Source organism: Aquarana catesbeiana, linkage group LG03 (assembly GCF_042186555.1).
Source record: "Aquarana catesbeiana isolate 2022-GZ linkage group LG03, ASM4218655v1, whole genome shotgun sequence".
Classification (NCBI taxonomy): Eukaryota; Metazoa; Chordata; class Amphibia; order Anura; family Ranidae; genus Aquarana; species Aquarana catesbeiana.
The window spans coordinates 545,021,871-545,036,291 of record NC_133326.1 but is presented as its reverse complement, the minus strand read 5'-3'; the positions used below and the strand labels follow the sequence as shown (position 1 = coordinate 545,036,291).

Below are 14,421 nucleotides of genomic sequence, written 5' to 3'. Positions count from 1 at the left end.
AGGCACTTCTCTGCTTTTGTTTTTGTCTTGGTCAGTCATTTGGTCTCTGGCTTACTAATGTTCTTAGATGATTCATATCTTGTTGAAAACTGAAAGTTGAAAATTAACAACTAAATGTTAAAGGTAAATATAAGGAAAGATTTTCATGCCATCTAGATATGCACAGACTTACATGTGGCAGGGGAAATTATGCAGTCATTTTTTGTTTGTCCAGATAAGGTTTTGGTATCCTTTTAGAATGTTATATAAACTTGTAAGCAAGTTCTTCCAAGAGGTTTTGTGTATTTAAGTTTTTTATTTTATTCTACTACTTTATTCTACTGTTCATGCTCTGGGGGTAATCAGGTCAACTGTGTTTATGTATGAAAGCTATTTGCTACAATTTAAGTTTATTGTGTCCTTGGTTGGCCTGCTGAGCTGGTGGTTCCTGAGAAGGAAGGGTTACCACTGCTGGAACCGCTCTATTTATAAATCTTTATTTATGAAAGACAGGGTATCACATTGCAAATTTATAAAACTGTGAATATAGATTTACATCTATCTAGATAGACGGTTTTTAGGTGACATACCAGTCAGTTTTTCTTATTATACAACAAAGAAGGAATAATAAAGAAAGAAAAACAAAAACAACAAGAACATCAGTAATATATATGAAATACTAGACAATCACATTTTAACTGGTGTAGCTAGTGTTGATAAAAAAGAAGAAGGAAAATAAAAACCCAACAATCTGCCAGGTGACAGAATATAGGAGTACATTTGTCTTAGTCCCTGGACTATAATAATTTGACAAGTCTCTTTTAAATTTTGAGCTAAGTTCAGTTGTTCAGACAGGTTACAAGGTGGGCCGAGCGGGGGGCACGCGGAGAGAGGGGGGCAACCTACGCCTCCAACTAACCTCTCCCCACACCCCCACCCCCCAGCCCCCTCCAAAATCATATGTAAAAGCCATGTCAGCACCATATTGCTAGTACACCCCCAGAGCAGGGTGTCTCATAGCCATGAATCTCCAAAGACCGTCTGGTTTCCTTGCTTAGTCATTACTTATTCGTCACCTGGCATCAAACATATTATCTTGTCTTTAAACAGACAACCATAACTAGTTAAGGCTCAATACAGTATTTAGGAAGAAGAAAAGGAGAAAAGAAAAGAAAAGATAATCTGGAACATACCTGGGTACCTGCGTCCAGCTCCGCCCCCCGTCGAGGCCCCCCCGACAGCACCACACCTACTAAAAAGTAGAACAGAAGAGGGGGACGTGTCTCCCCTAAGTGTTTTTTTCACCTTATTTTACCTCGGGTCTTGGTTCGCTGCTCCCCTTTGTGGGTCAGTAAGGCGTCCTTTCAAGGACGGATCAGCTAGCTCGAGAAGGGCTATGTCTAGGCTAGAAGGAATGTGACTTAAGTCTGAGGTATATATTGTCCAGGGTTGCCACATCGCGGTGAAGCGGTCACGAACACCTTTACATGTGGCAATTCAGTCCTCTGCCTCACGGATATCTCCTACCCTGCGACACCATTCCTCTCTGGATGGGACCTGCGGCCGTTTCCAGTATATAGGGAGAAGCCGCTTTGCTGCGTTAAGCAGGTGAGGTAGTATACTTTTCTTATACTGGCGTATTGGCATGGGAGGAATGTGCAGCAGGAAGTGCTCCGGAGAGAGAGGAATGTCAGTGCCCATGAGATCTTTAATTTGTGATTTGATATCTTCCCAGTAAGATTTAATCACAGGACAATCCCACCAAATGTGGAGAAGAGTGCCTTTGTGACCACAACCTCTCCAACATAGTTCCGATGTAGCTGGATATATTTTCGCTAACTCTGCCGGCACTCGGTACCAGCGCATCATTATTTTATAATTAATTTCTTGCGTCTTAGAGTCAATTGAACTGGACCGAGTGAGTTGATAAAGGGCAGATAATTGAGCAGGGGTAAAAACTACTTCCAGGTCTCGTTCCCACGCCCTAATGTATGGTGGTTTCACTATTGGAGAAGCAAAGCTGAGTAACTGATACAGTTCAGAGATCATATGTGGAATCGGCTCTTCATCTACGAATAGGCGTTCAAATGGTGTAAGGGAGGAAGTATCTCTTATGGAGCCTCCGTGTTGTTTGAAAAAATGGTGAAGTTGCCTATAACGCCAAAAGTCCATAGGGAAACTCCCTGACCGGGCTCTGAGGGCTTCTAGTGAGACTAATTTACTACTTTCCATCAATTTACCACAGCTGGCATTATTGTCATCCACCCAGGAACCAAAGAAACCTGTCTGTTCCCCAGGCAGAAACCACTGATATCCTCCCAGCGGGGCCAGAGGTGACACAGGGGGCGCCAAGTCTAAATTGGTATTAAGTCGGTCCCAGGCTTTCAAAAGCTGGGTCGTCAATGGAGACGCAAAAGTTGACAATCCCCTGTGCTCCCGGGCCAACCACGGGGCATATGCCAGATTTCTTCCCGGCATATATTTTTCTAAGGAGACCCATATTTTGGAGTGTGTGTGGAAGCGCCAATTAAGTATCCTTTGTAGGACCATAGCTCGATAGTATTTTTGCGCATCTCGAAGGCTCAGGCCCCCTGCATCCCTGTGGCACTTCAGTAATCTAATGGCGATTCTTGGTCTCTTATTGTTCCACACAAAAGTGGATATAGTACTGGATAATTGGGTAAAAAATCTCTTAGGTAAAGCCACAGGTATCATCTGCATGTAAAACAGCACACGTGGTAGGACATTCATTTTAATAATATTAAGTCTTCCAATCCAAGTGAAGGCTGTCCTAGTCCACTGGGTCAGGTCTTTCTTCACATTTGTTATTAGGAAGGGAAAATTGGTAGTAAATAAGGTTTCAAATCTGTCCGTCAGTCTTATACCTAAGTATTTTAGGGATGATTTAGTCCAGGTGAACGGGAAAGCAGTTTTTAATCGGTCTGTCAGGGAGGGTGTCATTTGAATGGGTAATATCTCTGATTTCGTGTAGTTAATTTTGAAATTAGACAACTCTCCGAAGTTTTGAAGTTCCTGCATCAGATTTGGCAAGGAGACCAGAGGCTCTGTGATGTGGAATAGTACATCGTCAGCATAGGCCGAAAGTTTATGCTCTGCGGGACCCACCGTGAGCCCCTTAATGTCTGGGTTTGCCCTAACAGTGCGCAGGAATGGTTCCAGCACAAGGGCGAACAAGAGTGGGAAAAGAGGGCACCCCTGCCTCGTGCCGTTTCTGATCGGGAATCTCATGGAGAGGAAACCATTCACTTTTACTTGAGCATGTGGGTCTGTGTGTAGGGCCATTATCCAAGTGAGCATATGGGAGCGAAGGCCCAAAGTCTCCAGCATAGCCCGTAGAAAAGTCCAGTCCACCCGATCAAAGGCTTTCTCCGCATCGGTGGACAGGATCAAGTAAGGGGGGGGCGCGGGGGAGGCTCGTGCCCAATGGATTAGGTGGATTGCTCTGATTGAGTTGTCCCTAGCTTCCCTGCCGGTTATGAACCCTGTTTGGTCCGGGTGGACTATTAGTGGGATTAGGTGTTTCAGTCTGGTCGCAAGAATCTTGGCTAGTATTTTAATATCTACGTTGAGAAGGGATATGGGTCTGTAGCTTTGGGGCATAGTGGGGTCCTTCCCTTCCTTAGGTAATACTGAAATGTGAGCTAGTAAGGCTTCACTAGGGATAACTGCACCTTCTGCTATGGAATTAAAGTAGTTACACATTGATTCGGATAGCAGAGGTAAAAACGTCTTATAATAGGCCTTGGAGAACCCATCAGGGCCTGGGCTCTTTCCGTTAGGCAAAGAATTCACAGTGGATTCTAGCTCAGTGGCAGTGATGGGTGCTTCTAATGCGGAACATTGTTCGTCTGTCAGTGCAGGCAGTCCAGAAGCAGTCAGGTATGCTTGAATGGCTTTTTTCCGTACGGCCTGTGCCTCTGGGGTCTGTGTCGAATTTAGGTTATATAATGTATTATAATAGTCCCGGAATCCAGAGGCTATCTGGGAAGGCCTAACCGTATAATCACTTGTGGGGAGGCGCAACTTATGCACATATATGAGTGCTCGTTTTTTCCTAAGGGCTTTAGCCAGCATGCGGCCACATTTGTTGCCATGCTCATAATATTTGTGCGATAAGTATTGCATTCGCCTGCTTGCCTGTCTGTCCAGCAGCCGAGAGAACAATTCTCTCAAATCTGTCAAAGCCCTCAAAGTCTCCGGGTCACTGTTCTGCTTGTGCTTAAGTTCCGCCTGCTGAAGCGCTTGAAGTACCCTGTCAAAGTCTGCTTACCTAGCTTTCTTCAGTCTAGATCCCTGAGAGATCAGTTCGCCTCTCACCACTGCTTTATGGCCCTCTCACACAATCCCCTTGCTTAACCCCTCTGTAGTGTTTTCTTTAAAGTAGTGGGACAGGACCTCTTTAACCTCAGAAACCACTACAGTATCGTCCAACAGAGATTCGTTTAAGCGCCACGACCAAGTCCCACGGCTGCACTGTGGCAAAACCAGGGAGGTCATTACTGGGGCATGGTCAGAAATTGTTATATTTCCAATGGACGAAGACTGCAGCAGCTCCAGAGCCAAGTGATCTACACAGATCAGGTCTATACGGGTATAGACATCATGTGTTTTTGAATAGTAGCTGTAGTTCCTGTCAACCGGATGGAGAACTCGCCAACTATCTAGGAGTCTGTGAGTTTGTAGGGTTTTACGAAAGTGCTTTAGAAAAGCGTGTGAATGAGAAGGGCGCATGTGTGAAGTGTCTAACTGTGGGTCAGGGCTGATATTAAAATCGCCTCCCAGGATCAAAGGGCCCTCTTTGAATTCTGCCAGTCTATCAAGGGTATTGTCTATGAAGGTGAGTTGGTTTGAATTAGGGGCATAGATCGTAGCAACTGTAATCTTCTGCCCAGCTATGGTCCCCTTAAGGAAGACATATCTCCCCAAGGAGTCTACCTCATTGTCGATTACTTGAAGGGGGCAAGACTTATGTATGGCAATAGCCATACCTCTCGATTTCGCAATAGGTGAATTGCTGAGGAACCATTGGGTATATATATGATTGGGCAATTTGGGCAACGAGTGTGGAGTGAAATGCGTCTCCTGTAAAAGAACCACCTGAGCCCCTGAGCGCTTAAGTTCCCACCATAATTTACTATGCTTGCATGGGGAGCAGAGACCTCGCACGTTATATGAAATTACCTTAAGTGATGCCATAGGAGGAGCTCGGGATGAGCAATTTTCACTGTGGTCTAGTGGGCACAGAACGGGAGGCAGAGCTGGAGGCAGTCCCTCCAAAAAAGAGTATACAGTAGAAAAGAATAAACAGAAGGGAAGGAAGAAGACAAAGTTAGAGAAAGTAAGACACTTACAAATCGCAAAGTACATTAATGTGAACATTGCTACAACATGGTACACCTGTGGGCCAGATATCGGGCCTCTCCCCGCTAGGGAAAAGTGTCCGAGACCTGTCTCCATTTCCAAAAAAAGGGAATATATACCTAAAAAGGTATGGCCTACGTGGGGGACGTGGACCATCACGAGAGGGAGGGGAGCGAGGGCCAGCCCCGATCCACCACCCTCTCCTGATCAATAGGCAGTATACATTATACAGTGTATAAGAGAGGGGAGTTTCCATAATAACAAAAACAAAGTTCGCAGCTCAGTCTTGAGGTGGGGAGAAAAATCCAAAAAGATAAAATAGGAAGGGGGGGGGGCCTCAAAAAAGATAAAAAAGGTGCGAAACAGAAAGCTGGATAAACAGGGCATCCAGAACTAAAGCCTGACATGGTAAGTTCAGAGCCATGGCTTCTATATCCCTTCCTGGGGTATTCTCATAAGTTCAAAGCCAAGCTCCTGATCAGGGGCAGCTATCCCAGGATAGAGGATCACGTGCGACATCGTGTGTATATGTGGCTCTGTCCCAACTGTAGACAGCGTGCTTATACTAGTGGTTAGGGGCCCTGTACAAAAAGGGAACAATCAGATGAGGTCCTGTAACAGATGAGGAGAATGTTTCTCACGGAATGCAGATCAAAGATAGGACAGCTTCCTTTAGTGCCTTGGTGACACAGGATCCATGGGGGAGGCAGACGCAGGGCGTCTGCGATCTCGTCTGCGGCTCCTACGGTTGGCCGTAAGCCAAGGCTGGGGGAGTTGCAGGTGAGGATGGTCACTCGGGCCCCTCCAGTCTGGAAAGTCCACTGGCTCAAGACCCAGGGTCTCTAGGAAAAATGGAAGGTCGTCTTTAGTGAGTAACGTGACACTCTTCCCCTCCTTGGTTGCTTGCAAATAGAAAGGGAAGCCCCAGCGATAAGGCAGACCTGCCTTTTGAAGAGCCTCTAGTAGGGGCCGCAGGGCTCTGCGTTGCATGAGCGTGCGTCTTGAAATGTCCTGATAAATGTACAGGTGTGCTCCATCAAAGTCAAAATATTGCTTCCCACGCTGTTTCTGCATAATTCTCTCCTTTAGTGTATATTTATGAAGCTTACATATGACATCCCTTGGATTATCTGCATCTTGGGAGGGTGGTCTGAGGGCCCTGTGAGCTCTGTCTATCTCCACAGGAGCCATGGCAGGTAGTCCCAGTATTTCTTGGAAGACATCTTCCAGCGTGGGGATAATATCTTTTGGTGCCGCGGCCTCCGGTAAACCGCGCATGCGGATATTTGCTCTCCTACTACGGTTTTCAAAGTCATCTAACTGACACAATAGGGCTTCTATTTTCTGATCCTGAGAGCTGCATCTGTCCTGTAGTTTAGCAATAGTCGGCAGCACCTCATCCAGCCTCTACAGTTTCCACCCTGTTTCCCAAATGATTAGTGTCAGTCTTGAGCTGGGCTATATCTTCTCTGAAGGCCTTCTCCACCCTGGCAGTGAATCGCTCTAGATCTTCCCTGGTGGGGAGGGACCAAATATGGCGTTTTATGTCCCCTTCCCCTAGAAAGTCCGCCATGTCAGGGCCCTGATCATGGGAGGCAGAGGATCCCGGGGAGAGTGGGGGGGCTGTGTCACTCACCAACCGCGGAGAAGGAATCTGGGAATTCTGGTGCTGCTGCTGCTGTTGCTGCTGCTGTTGCTGCTGCTGCTGAGCCAGGGCCTTCTGTGTGGCTTTTGTTGCTTTGCCAGCCTTCGGCATCGGTGCCATCTTGGAGGCCTCATGTCCGGGCCCGGCGTTCGGGCCGAAATATGTCTCCAGCTGCTCCTGCCGTGAGCCCTCCGCTCTCGAGTGCTGTGAGAGAGCCCGCCGCCCCTTGTGACATGTTCTCCAGTGTTCCGGAGGCTATCTCTCCCCTTTCCGCTCTATTTAGGAGCGTTACCATCCTCTACAGGTCATTCCATATAAATAGGGGTTCATTAGTGTGCTGAGTTGCGAGGGGAGGGGGGGTTCCCAATGGGGTCTAGAACCTATGGACTTATGTGGACTTGTGCTACCTTACGCTAGACCATGTTATGAATTATTGCTACCTCTTGTGGAATTACTGCCTATTATGGACTCTTACCTTGAACCCATATCAACGACTACAGTTATGGAATGGGATGTCAAAGTTTGAACTATACTAAGGCAGGTCACATGACATGCAGGGTTCTCTTTCCCTTTTTTTTTGGTTGTGGGTGGCCCTTAGTGATGGAGAGAGAGCATCTGATGTGATGACATCAGTGCCAACTGTTCCAACATTACACTATGCAGTATGCTGTGGTGTTCCCCCTGCAAGGGGGTTGGAATCACTACAAATAGTGCTTTTACCATTGGCTGACCATGCGCTGTGCTTCCCCTCTCAGGCAGTGTAGTGGCTGTCGTGCTTCCTGTTTTTCTTTGAGCCCCTGTTCACACCTATGTGAATTAGATGCGGCTTACACCGCATCCAATTTGCAGGACATTTTAAAATACATTCATTTCAATGCATCTGATTTACATATGTGCGTTGCATTCGCACTGTGCATTGCACTAAAAACGCATGCGAATTACAAGCCCATTATCTTCTATGGGAATGCATCTAATTCGCAGATGCATTCCGTTCTGAACACAAATTCTCTCCTTCTCCTCACTACACCTCCCCCCTCTCCCTGCTCTCTGATCCGCAGCTAAATCGCAGAGGAACCTTTGAACAACTGATTTTTATCTTTGCAATGAAACTGGAGCTTCAATTCGCAACGCACATGTGTGAACCCGGGCTCAATCTTCCTCCCTCCTTGCTTCCATCATGTTATGTCATCGTCCATAAGCAATGAATGCTCTAATATATGTTCTGATTTATAGATTATATTTATCAAGATTGTTAAAACCTTCCCTGAAGGAGCTCTAAAGACTCTGAAACATGTTGGTGTATGGTTTTCTGTATCAATCTCCAATATCATCATAAGTGGATAAATATATACATTCTTTCCTGTTCATGGCTTTGACCATGTATCCATGTTTTCATGTATTGTATTGATGAAACCTTTTTAATATTTTTAAGATATTTTATACACTAATAAAATACTTTTTCTATATTATTTTGGTGTTTTGTACATTCCTCAGAGCCTTTAAAGTCCCATATGTGAGGGGATTTTCTTTCTCCCCGCAAGGGGCAGATCCATTCTGCTGCATTCACAAGATCTTCTTGGTCTTCCAGAACGAATGACACTGGCCATTCAAAACAGACAGAAGATTGAGGACATCTAGTGGTGGAAAATAATTACTGCGAGGGACAGTGACAAAACAGTTGACTATTGAATTTAGATGTTAGTTTTATTTTAAAACTTTCTAAGGGACCAGAGTAAAGCTAGCCATAGATAGACTGCAATTTGTCTGGTTCAGCAGGGACTAGTCAACTTTTGAGAATGATCAACTTCACACAAACTGACTTGTTGGAAAATATTTGTTCAATCCGCGCTGCAGCCAATCAGCTGAGGCACTGATCCATGTATTCTGACAGAGGAGGAGTCCCTGCTGACAGCATACAATGACATCGGCCCCCTGGCTGATTGAAAAAAACTGACCCATGTACTGAATGCCCAACTTTAGACTATAAGGCCCTTTTCAGATGCAGCAGATTCTGTTCTGATCAGCAGGGGATCAGCTCACAGAAGAGGATGGATACCATTCTCTTTTTTTTTAAGCGGATCAGCAGTAGACAGGTCCATTACACCTCCCTGTCCATAGGGATGCATGGACCATCTGATCAGGACCAACTGACAAACTGATAGGTGAACCTGATAAGATCAGTTAAAGAGCAACAACAAAATGATTAGGTTATCACTAGTCTTTCAGTTAACACTTTTATCTTATCTGTATTCAATGATTCTCCTTCCAGGACCCCCACAATGAAAATGTTGTGTCTGTTCCCTATCCGTTCCAAATACTCAAGCAGTTGAACAGCACAGCTTATAGAAAACATGACTTAAATTGCATCATGGGATCAGAGGATTTTTCATATACATAAGAAGAGATAGTCCTCAGTAAAAACCTGCACATCAAAGACATGCAAAATGTGACTTTTCCTATAAATGTCAATTTTGGCTCCACCCCCTTCTGCCTCATAATAGGAGTATTGGCTTTATACTGTAATATAATGGGTGTCATCAGGGACCATTAGGGAGTCTTGAGAGGCAGAAGTGGGTGGGGCAAATTCTGTCTCTTTCAGGTAAAGGCTAGAAATAAATTCAGCTGAATTTTTGGTAGTTTCCAATGAAGATGACCTTTGCTTGTGTATTTTCCCATTATAGGCTCAGTTTAAACTGCCTAAGTTGTGACAGGTTTACTTCAAACACTTATTAACAGGATACTGGTACCATCAAATTTTCTTTCTCTATTCTTTCCTTCCAACAAGTCCTGGGAACCATCTTTTTTTCTATGTCTTGGTCTTCCTCTTCCTCTGCCTCTTGCTGGCCGGTGAGCTTTCCTGGCCTCTTCACGATTAGTCTCCTCCTGTAGCTGCTGGAGTCTCTCATTGTGTTTCAGCACACAGAGCATCTGAAAGTTCTGAACAGTCATCTGGTTCAGCCAGCCACAGGTCAGTATTATTTTCGATTCCAGGAGATTGTGCGATTTTTTACATAAGCGGTATTTGCATTCTCCTCGTGTAAAAAATCTGCACATGTGGAGGCGTGTACAATCATCTCCTTTGTCACAGTTGCCTTGCTTGTAATTTGAACAATCCTGCAAGAAAAATGATCACATTGGAACAAGCAGTGCAATTGCGTTAAAAAATATTGGACAGGTGCCACTCTTCTATTAACAGATCAAAAATACACAACTTAATACAACTCTGTATTCATAAATATGCAATTCATTTTTTTTTCTGATGTTCTTATTGAGATATAAGGAAAATTACAACCATAATATTCCCACGCAGGGGGTATAAGCAGTACACGTTGTAGAACTGCATGAAAAACACAAACAGGATGTGCCTAAGTGTAAACTACCAAACAACAATAACCTTCTGACCTAGGCCGGGGGTCAACACAGGGTGCCTGAGCCCTAGGGCCCAGGGGCTGGGATGGGCATAGGGAGTGGACTAGTCCACTTAAAAATATGGTGAACAAAATATAAGCAAAGAAGCAAAAAAAAGGAAAAAAAAAAAGGGGTTTTGGGGACAGGGGAGGGAAAGGAGAAGGAGAGGTCAAGATGATTAGATGAAAAGTGGAAAAAAGGAAATAAGGCAGGAGAGGAAAAGGAGAAAAAGTTCTCCCAGGCTGGGAGGTGGAAGAGATTAATTAGGGAGGCCCAAACTGGTCAGGTGCAAGGTTGGAAGAGTGCAAGACCACCACGGGGCCCACACCTTAAATTTTTGTTAACCCCCCCCAAAAAAAAAAAAAAAATGAATCCTGCTCATTTAAAGCTTTTAATACAGCACAGTGCTTGTGCTGTGTCATTCTCCTGGAATGGATTATGTTCGTAATCCGAGGTTCCACTGTATATAAATTCTTTATTTAGAGGAATCGACAATGTAATGTGACAAGGCCAGTCATAAAATCACAGAAGGTGTCATACAAGCACAAGCATGGTTTAAGAAAATATCAGTAGGATACAGTTGTGTCGCTATGTGCTAACATCAAGACCCCATAAAAGACTGATCTAACAAGAGACAACAAAACAGTATATATGATAAGCTATATTACATTAGCAATTGCCACTCCCATATTTTTTACAACTTTCAAAAGATAGATTAAAACTTAGGTAGACTAGGGAAGTAAATAACTAGAAAATGAGAAAAAAAAGAAGAAATTGTGTTTGTGTGTGTGTTTGGGGGGGGGGGGGGTGTGATTGGGGGAGAGGAAGCTCACCCTCTCTGTCCGGCTATCCACCGTCAATCTCAGAGAGTGAAACAGGATTTGGGAGACTGGAAGTTGCCATTGGGAAGTTAGATTGGACTGCTCTTTGTAGAAGAAATACAGAGTCCAGATATTCCAGTATTTCTTGCCCTGATTTTTCATAGTCTTCCATCTGTTGATTTTTCCTGGGTTCTGGAGTGAGATCTGTTGCTGTTGGGAGGGGCTGTACTCCTCCACAGTGCCAAAATACATGCCTTAGTGGCTGTGAGTAAATGTTTCAGCAATTTGTTTTTGTATTTAATAGACATAGGGGTATCTACTGCACTGTTCTTATGCTAATGCAGAACATGCTGATAGGAGGGGAGAGCAGAGCAGAAAGACAGAAAGATCAGCTCATCAGTCTGCTGCTTCTCCTTTTCACTCCAGTCACAGGCTGGGGCAAAGACAAGACTTATACATTTTGCTGGACTGCAGTACAGAAAAATCAGATCTCTTATAGGGCAGTGCTGTGTGGCAGAGCTGTGTAAATCTCTCAAGAGAATGGACAAAAAATACAAATCCTTTGACAGGTAAAACAGTCCCTTATATATGTATTTCATTTTTGTATTAAGCTGTTTTCCCTGGTATTCAGGTTTAATGGTGGAGCAGAAACAGCTAGCTGTTTTATTGGTCCCATCTGCAACTGGGCACTGAGGGAGCAACAAGGCCCCTTTAAATTAACTGCTTGCCGACCGGCGCACGCCGATGTACGTCGGCACAATGGCACGGCTAGGCAAAAGGACGTACCTGTAAGTCCTTTTGAAATTGCCGCCGTGCCATTGCGTGTGCGCCGCCGGCGCGCGCATGCGCCGGGAGCTCCGTGAGGCGGGTCGCGGGTCCCGTGGACTCGATCGCCGCGGGGATACCCGCGATCACCTCACGTAGAGGAAGAACGGGGAGGTGCTAAGGTAAACAAGCATCTCCCCGTTCTGCCTAGTGACAGTGTCACTGATTTCTGCTCCCTGTCATTGGGAGCAGCGATCAGTGTAGTGACACTGCTAGCCCATCCCCCCTACAGTTAGAACACATCCCTAGGATACATTTAACCTCCCACCCCCTAGTGGTTAACCCCTTCACTGCCAGTCACATTTACACAGTAATCAATGCGATTTTAATCGCACGGATCGCTGTATAAATGTGAATGGTCCCAAAATCACGCCAACATTGTCCGACGTGTCCGCCGTAATGTCGCAGTCAAGATAAAAATCGCTGATCGCCGCCACTACCAGTAAAAAAAAAATTAAATAATAAAAATGCCATAAAACTATCCCCTATTTTGTAAACGCTATAACTTTTGCGCAAACCAATCAATAAACGCTTTTGCGATTTTTTTACCAAAAATATATAGAAGAATACGTATCGGCCTAAACTGAGGAAAAAAATTTTTTTTTTATATATTTTTGGGGGATATTTATTATAGCAAAAAATAATGCGTTTTTTTCAAAATTGTCGCTCTTTTTTTGTTTATAGTGCAAAGATGATCAAATACCACCAAAAGAAAGCTCTATTTGTGGGAAAAAAAAGACGCCAATTTTGTTTAGGAGCCACGTCGCACGACCGCGCAATAGTCAGTTAAAGCGACGCAGTGCCGAATCGCAAAAAGTGCTCTGGTCAGGAAGGGGGTAAATTCTTCCGGGGCTGAAGTGGTTAAAAGCTCTCACTCACTGACTCATACAGTGTGTAAATACAAGACATTAAAAATTTCATGATATAAAAGTGTAGCACTACCTCCACTGATTTTAACTAGTTCCTTCCCAAACAGTGCAGAAGCCGCCAGTCACTCAAGCAACAGTCCATTCACTCCGGCTCCAAATTAACAATCTAGGGGTTGTCTTTTTTATTTTATTGCTAGAAAAATTTGAGAGGAGCTCAGCCTGTTAAGTAGAGGACCCTCCTCTCTCAGTAAGGGCCAGTTCACACCAGAAGAAGTTCTGTGCGCTTTTTTTCTGCACAAAATGCATGCACAGTGTTTTCCATGTATTCCATTGGCTCTAGTTCACACCATGCAGTCAGTTTCTGGTCAGTTTCCGGTGCAGAACTGACTGCATGGTGTGAACTGAAGCTTCGGAATACATGGAAAACACTGTGCATGCATTTTGTGCAGAAAAAAAGCACGTAGAACTGAACGGAACTGCGTCTGGTGTGAACTAGCACTAAAGGTAGCACAGTTTAGCTTTCACAGCTGGGAACCATGAGATCATTTCAGATTAGGTAAAATTCTTACAGCTGGGGACCATGAGATAGCTTCAGATATCCAATTAGTTTAGATTCTCATAGCTGGGGTCCATGAGATTGCTTCAGATTGGTTTACAGTCTCATTGCTGAGGACCATGAGATAGCGTTAGAAACAGTCAGAAGCCTCGCAGCTGGGAACCATGAGGCGAAACTCTCTGGCATCTAGCAGTAGCAAAAGGAATGCTTTTAGGGTGCTGCACAGTTGCAGGAAGTCATCTTTTACTCACAAATCCCAAAATGACCATATCCGCAGACTCAATCCCCTGGTGGAAAAATCCAGCATGCAGATTAAGGATAATCCCAGGCCTCCAGCTAGCAACAGCCAAGGTCTAGCAGAACAATAACTCAGTCCAAAGTGCCTCAGAGGTAAGTAGCCCCTTGAAGCTAATAGAACCATCCCTGATGGAGAAAAGAACAGTCTCCTCTGGGCTATAGGCTATTTATATTTACCACCTTCCTGACCACCTTCTGGGGACGTTTCCCCAGGGATTGGCCAGGGCATAGTAAATATTCTGGCCAGTCATTTGCATTTTCCCACCCTAAGCTCTGATCGCTAATTTGAGAGACAGGGGGAAACCATGAGCAGACAAAAGCAACCCAATCAATGCTCCTCTGATTACAAAGTGAGCCAAACAAACTAAATTTACTTAGTATCCTATACTAGGAGGGTGCTATGTTCTGTCCACCAGATGCCTTGCTGATTATTTGTACCTTATTTGTACCTGTGTTGTTAAATTTACATGCAAAATGTGTAATTCACTTAAGACAATCATATGTGGTGTGCAGGCTCTATCTAGTGTTCCTTTTTGGTATTGCTGCAGTTCTGTTTAATTGTTTATTGTATGTGTAATTAACCACTTGACGACCGCCTCACGCCGATGTACGTCGGCAAGGTGGCACGGACAGGCAAAA

At 44.6% G+C, this 14,421-nt stretch overlaps 1 protein-coding gene across 2 annotated transcripts in view; it reads right to left on the bottom strand.

Annotated features, from left to right (window-relative positions):
* LOC141132726 (zinc finger CCCH-type antiviral protein 1-like) overlaps positions 1-14,421 on the bottom strand; it is a 162,172-nt gene that overhangs the window by 45,148 nt on the left and 102,603 nt on the right. For both annotated transcript variants that reach the window (XM_073621491.1, XM_073621490.1), the window contains exon 3: positions 9,754-10,120. In XM_073621491.1, coding sequence (XP_073477592.1) covers positions 9,754-10,060 — 307 coding nt within the window. In that variant the 5' untranslated portion in view covers positions 10,061-10,120. The remainder of the gene's footprint in view (positions 1-9,753; positions 10,121-14,421) is intronic.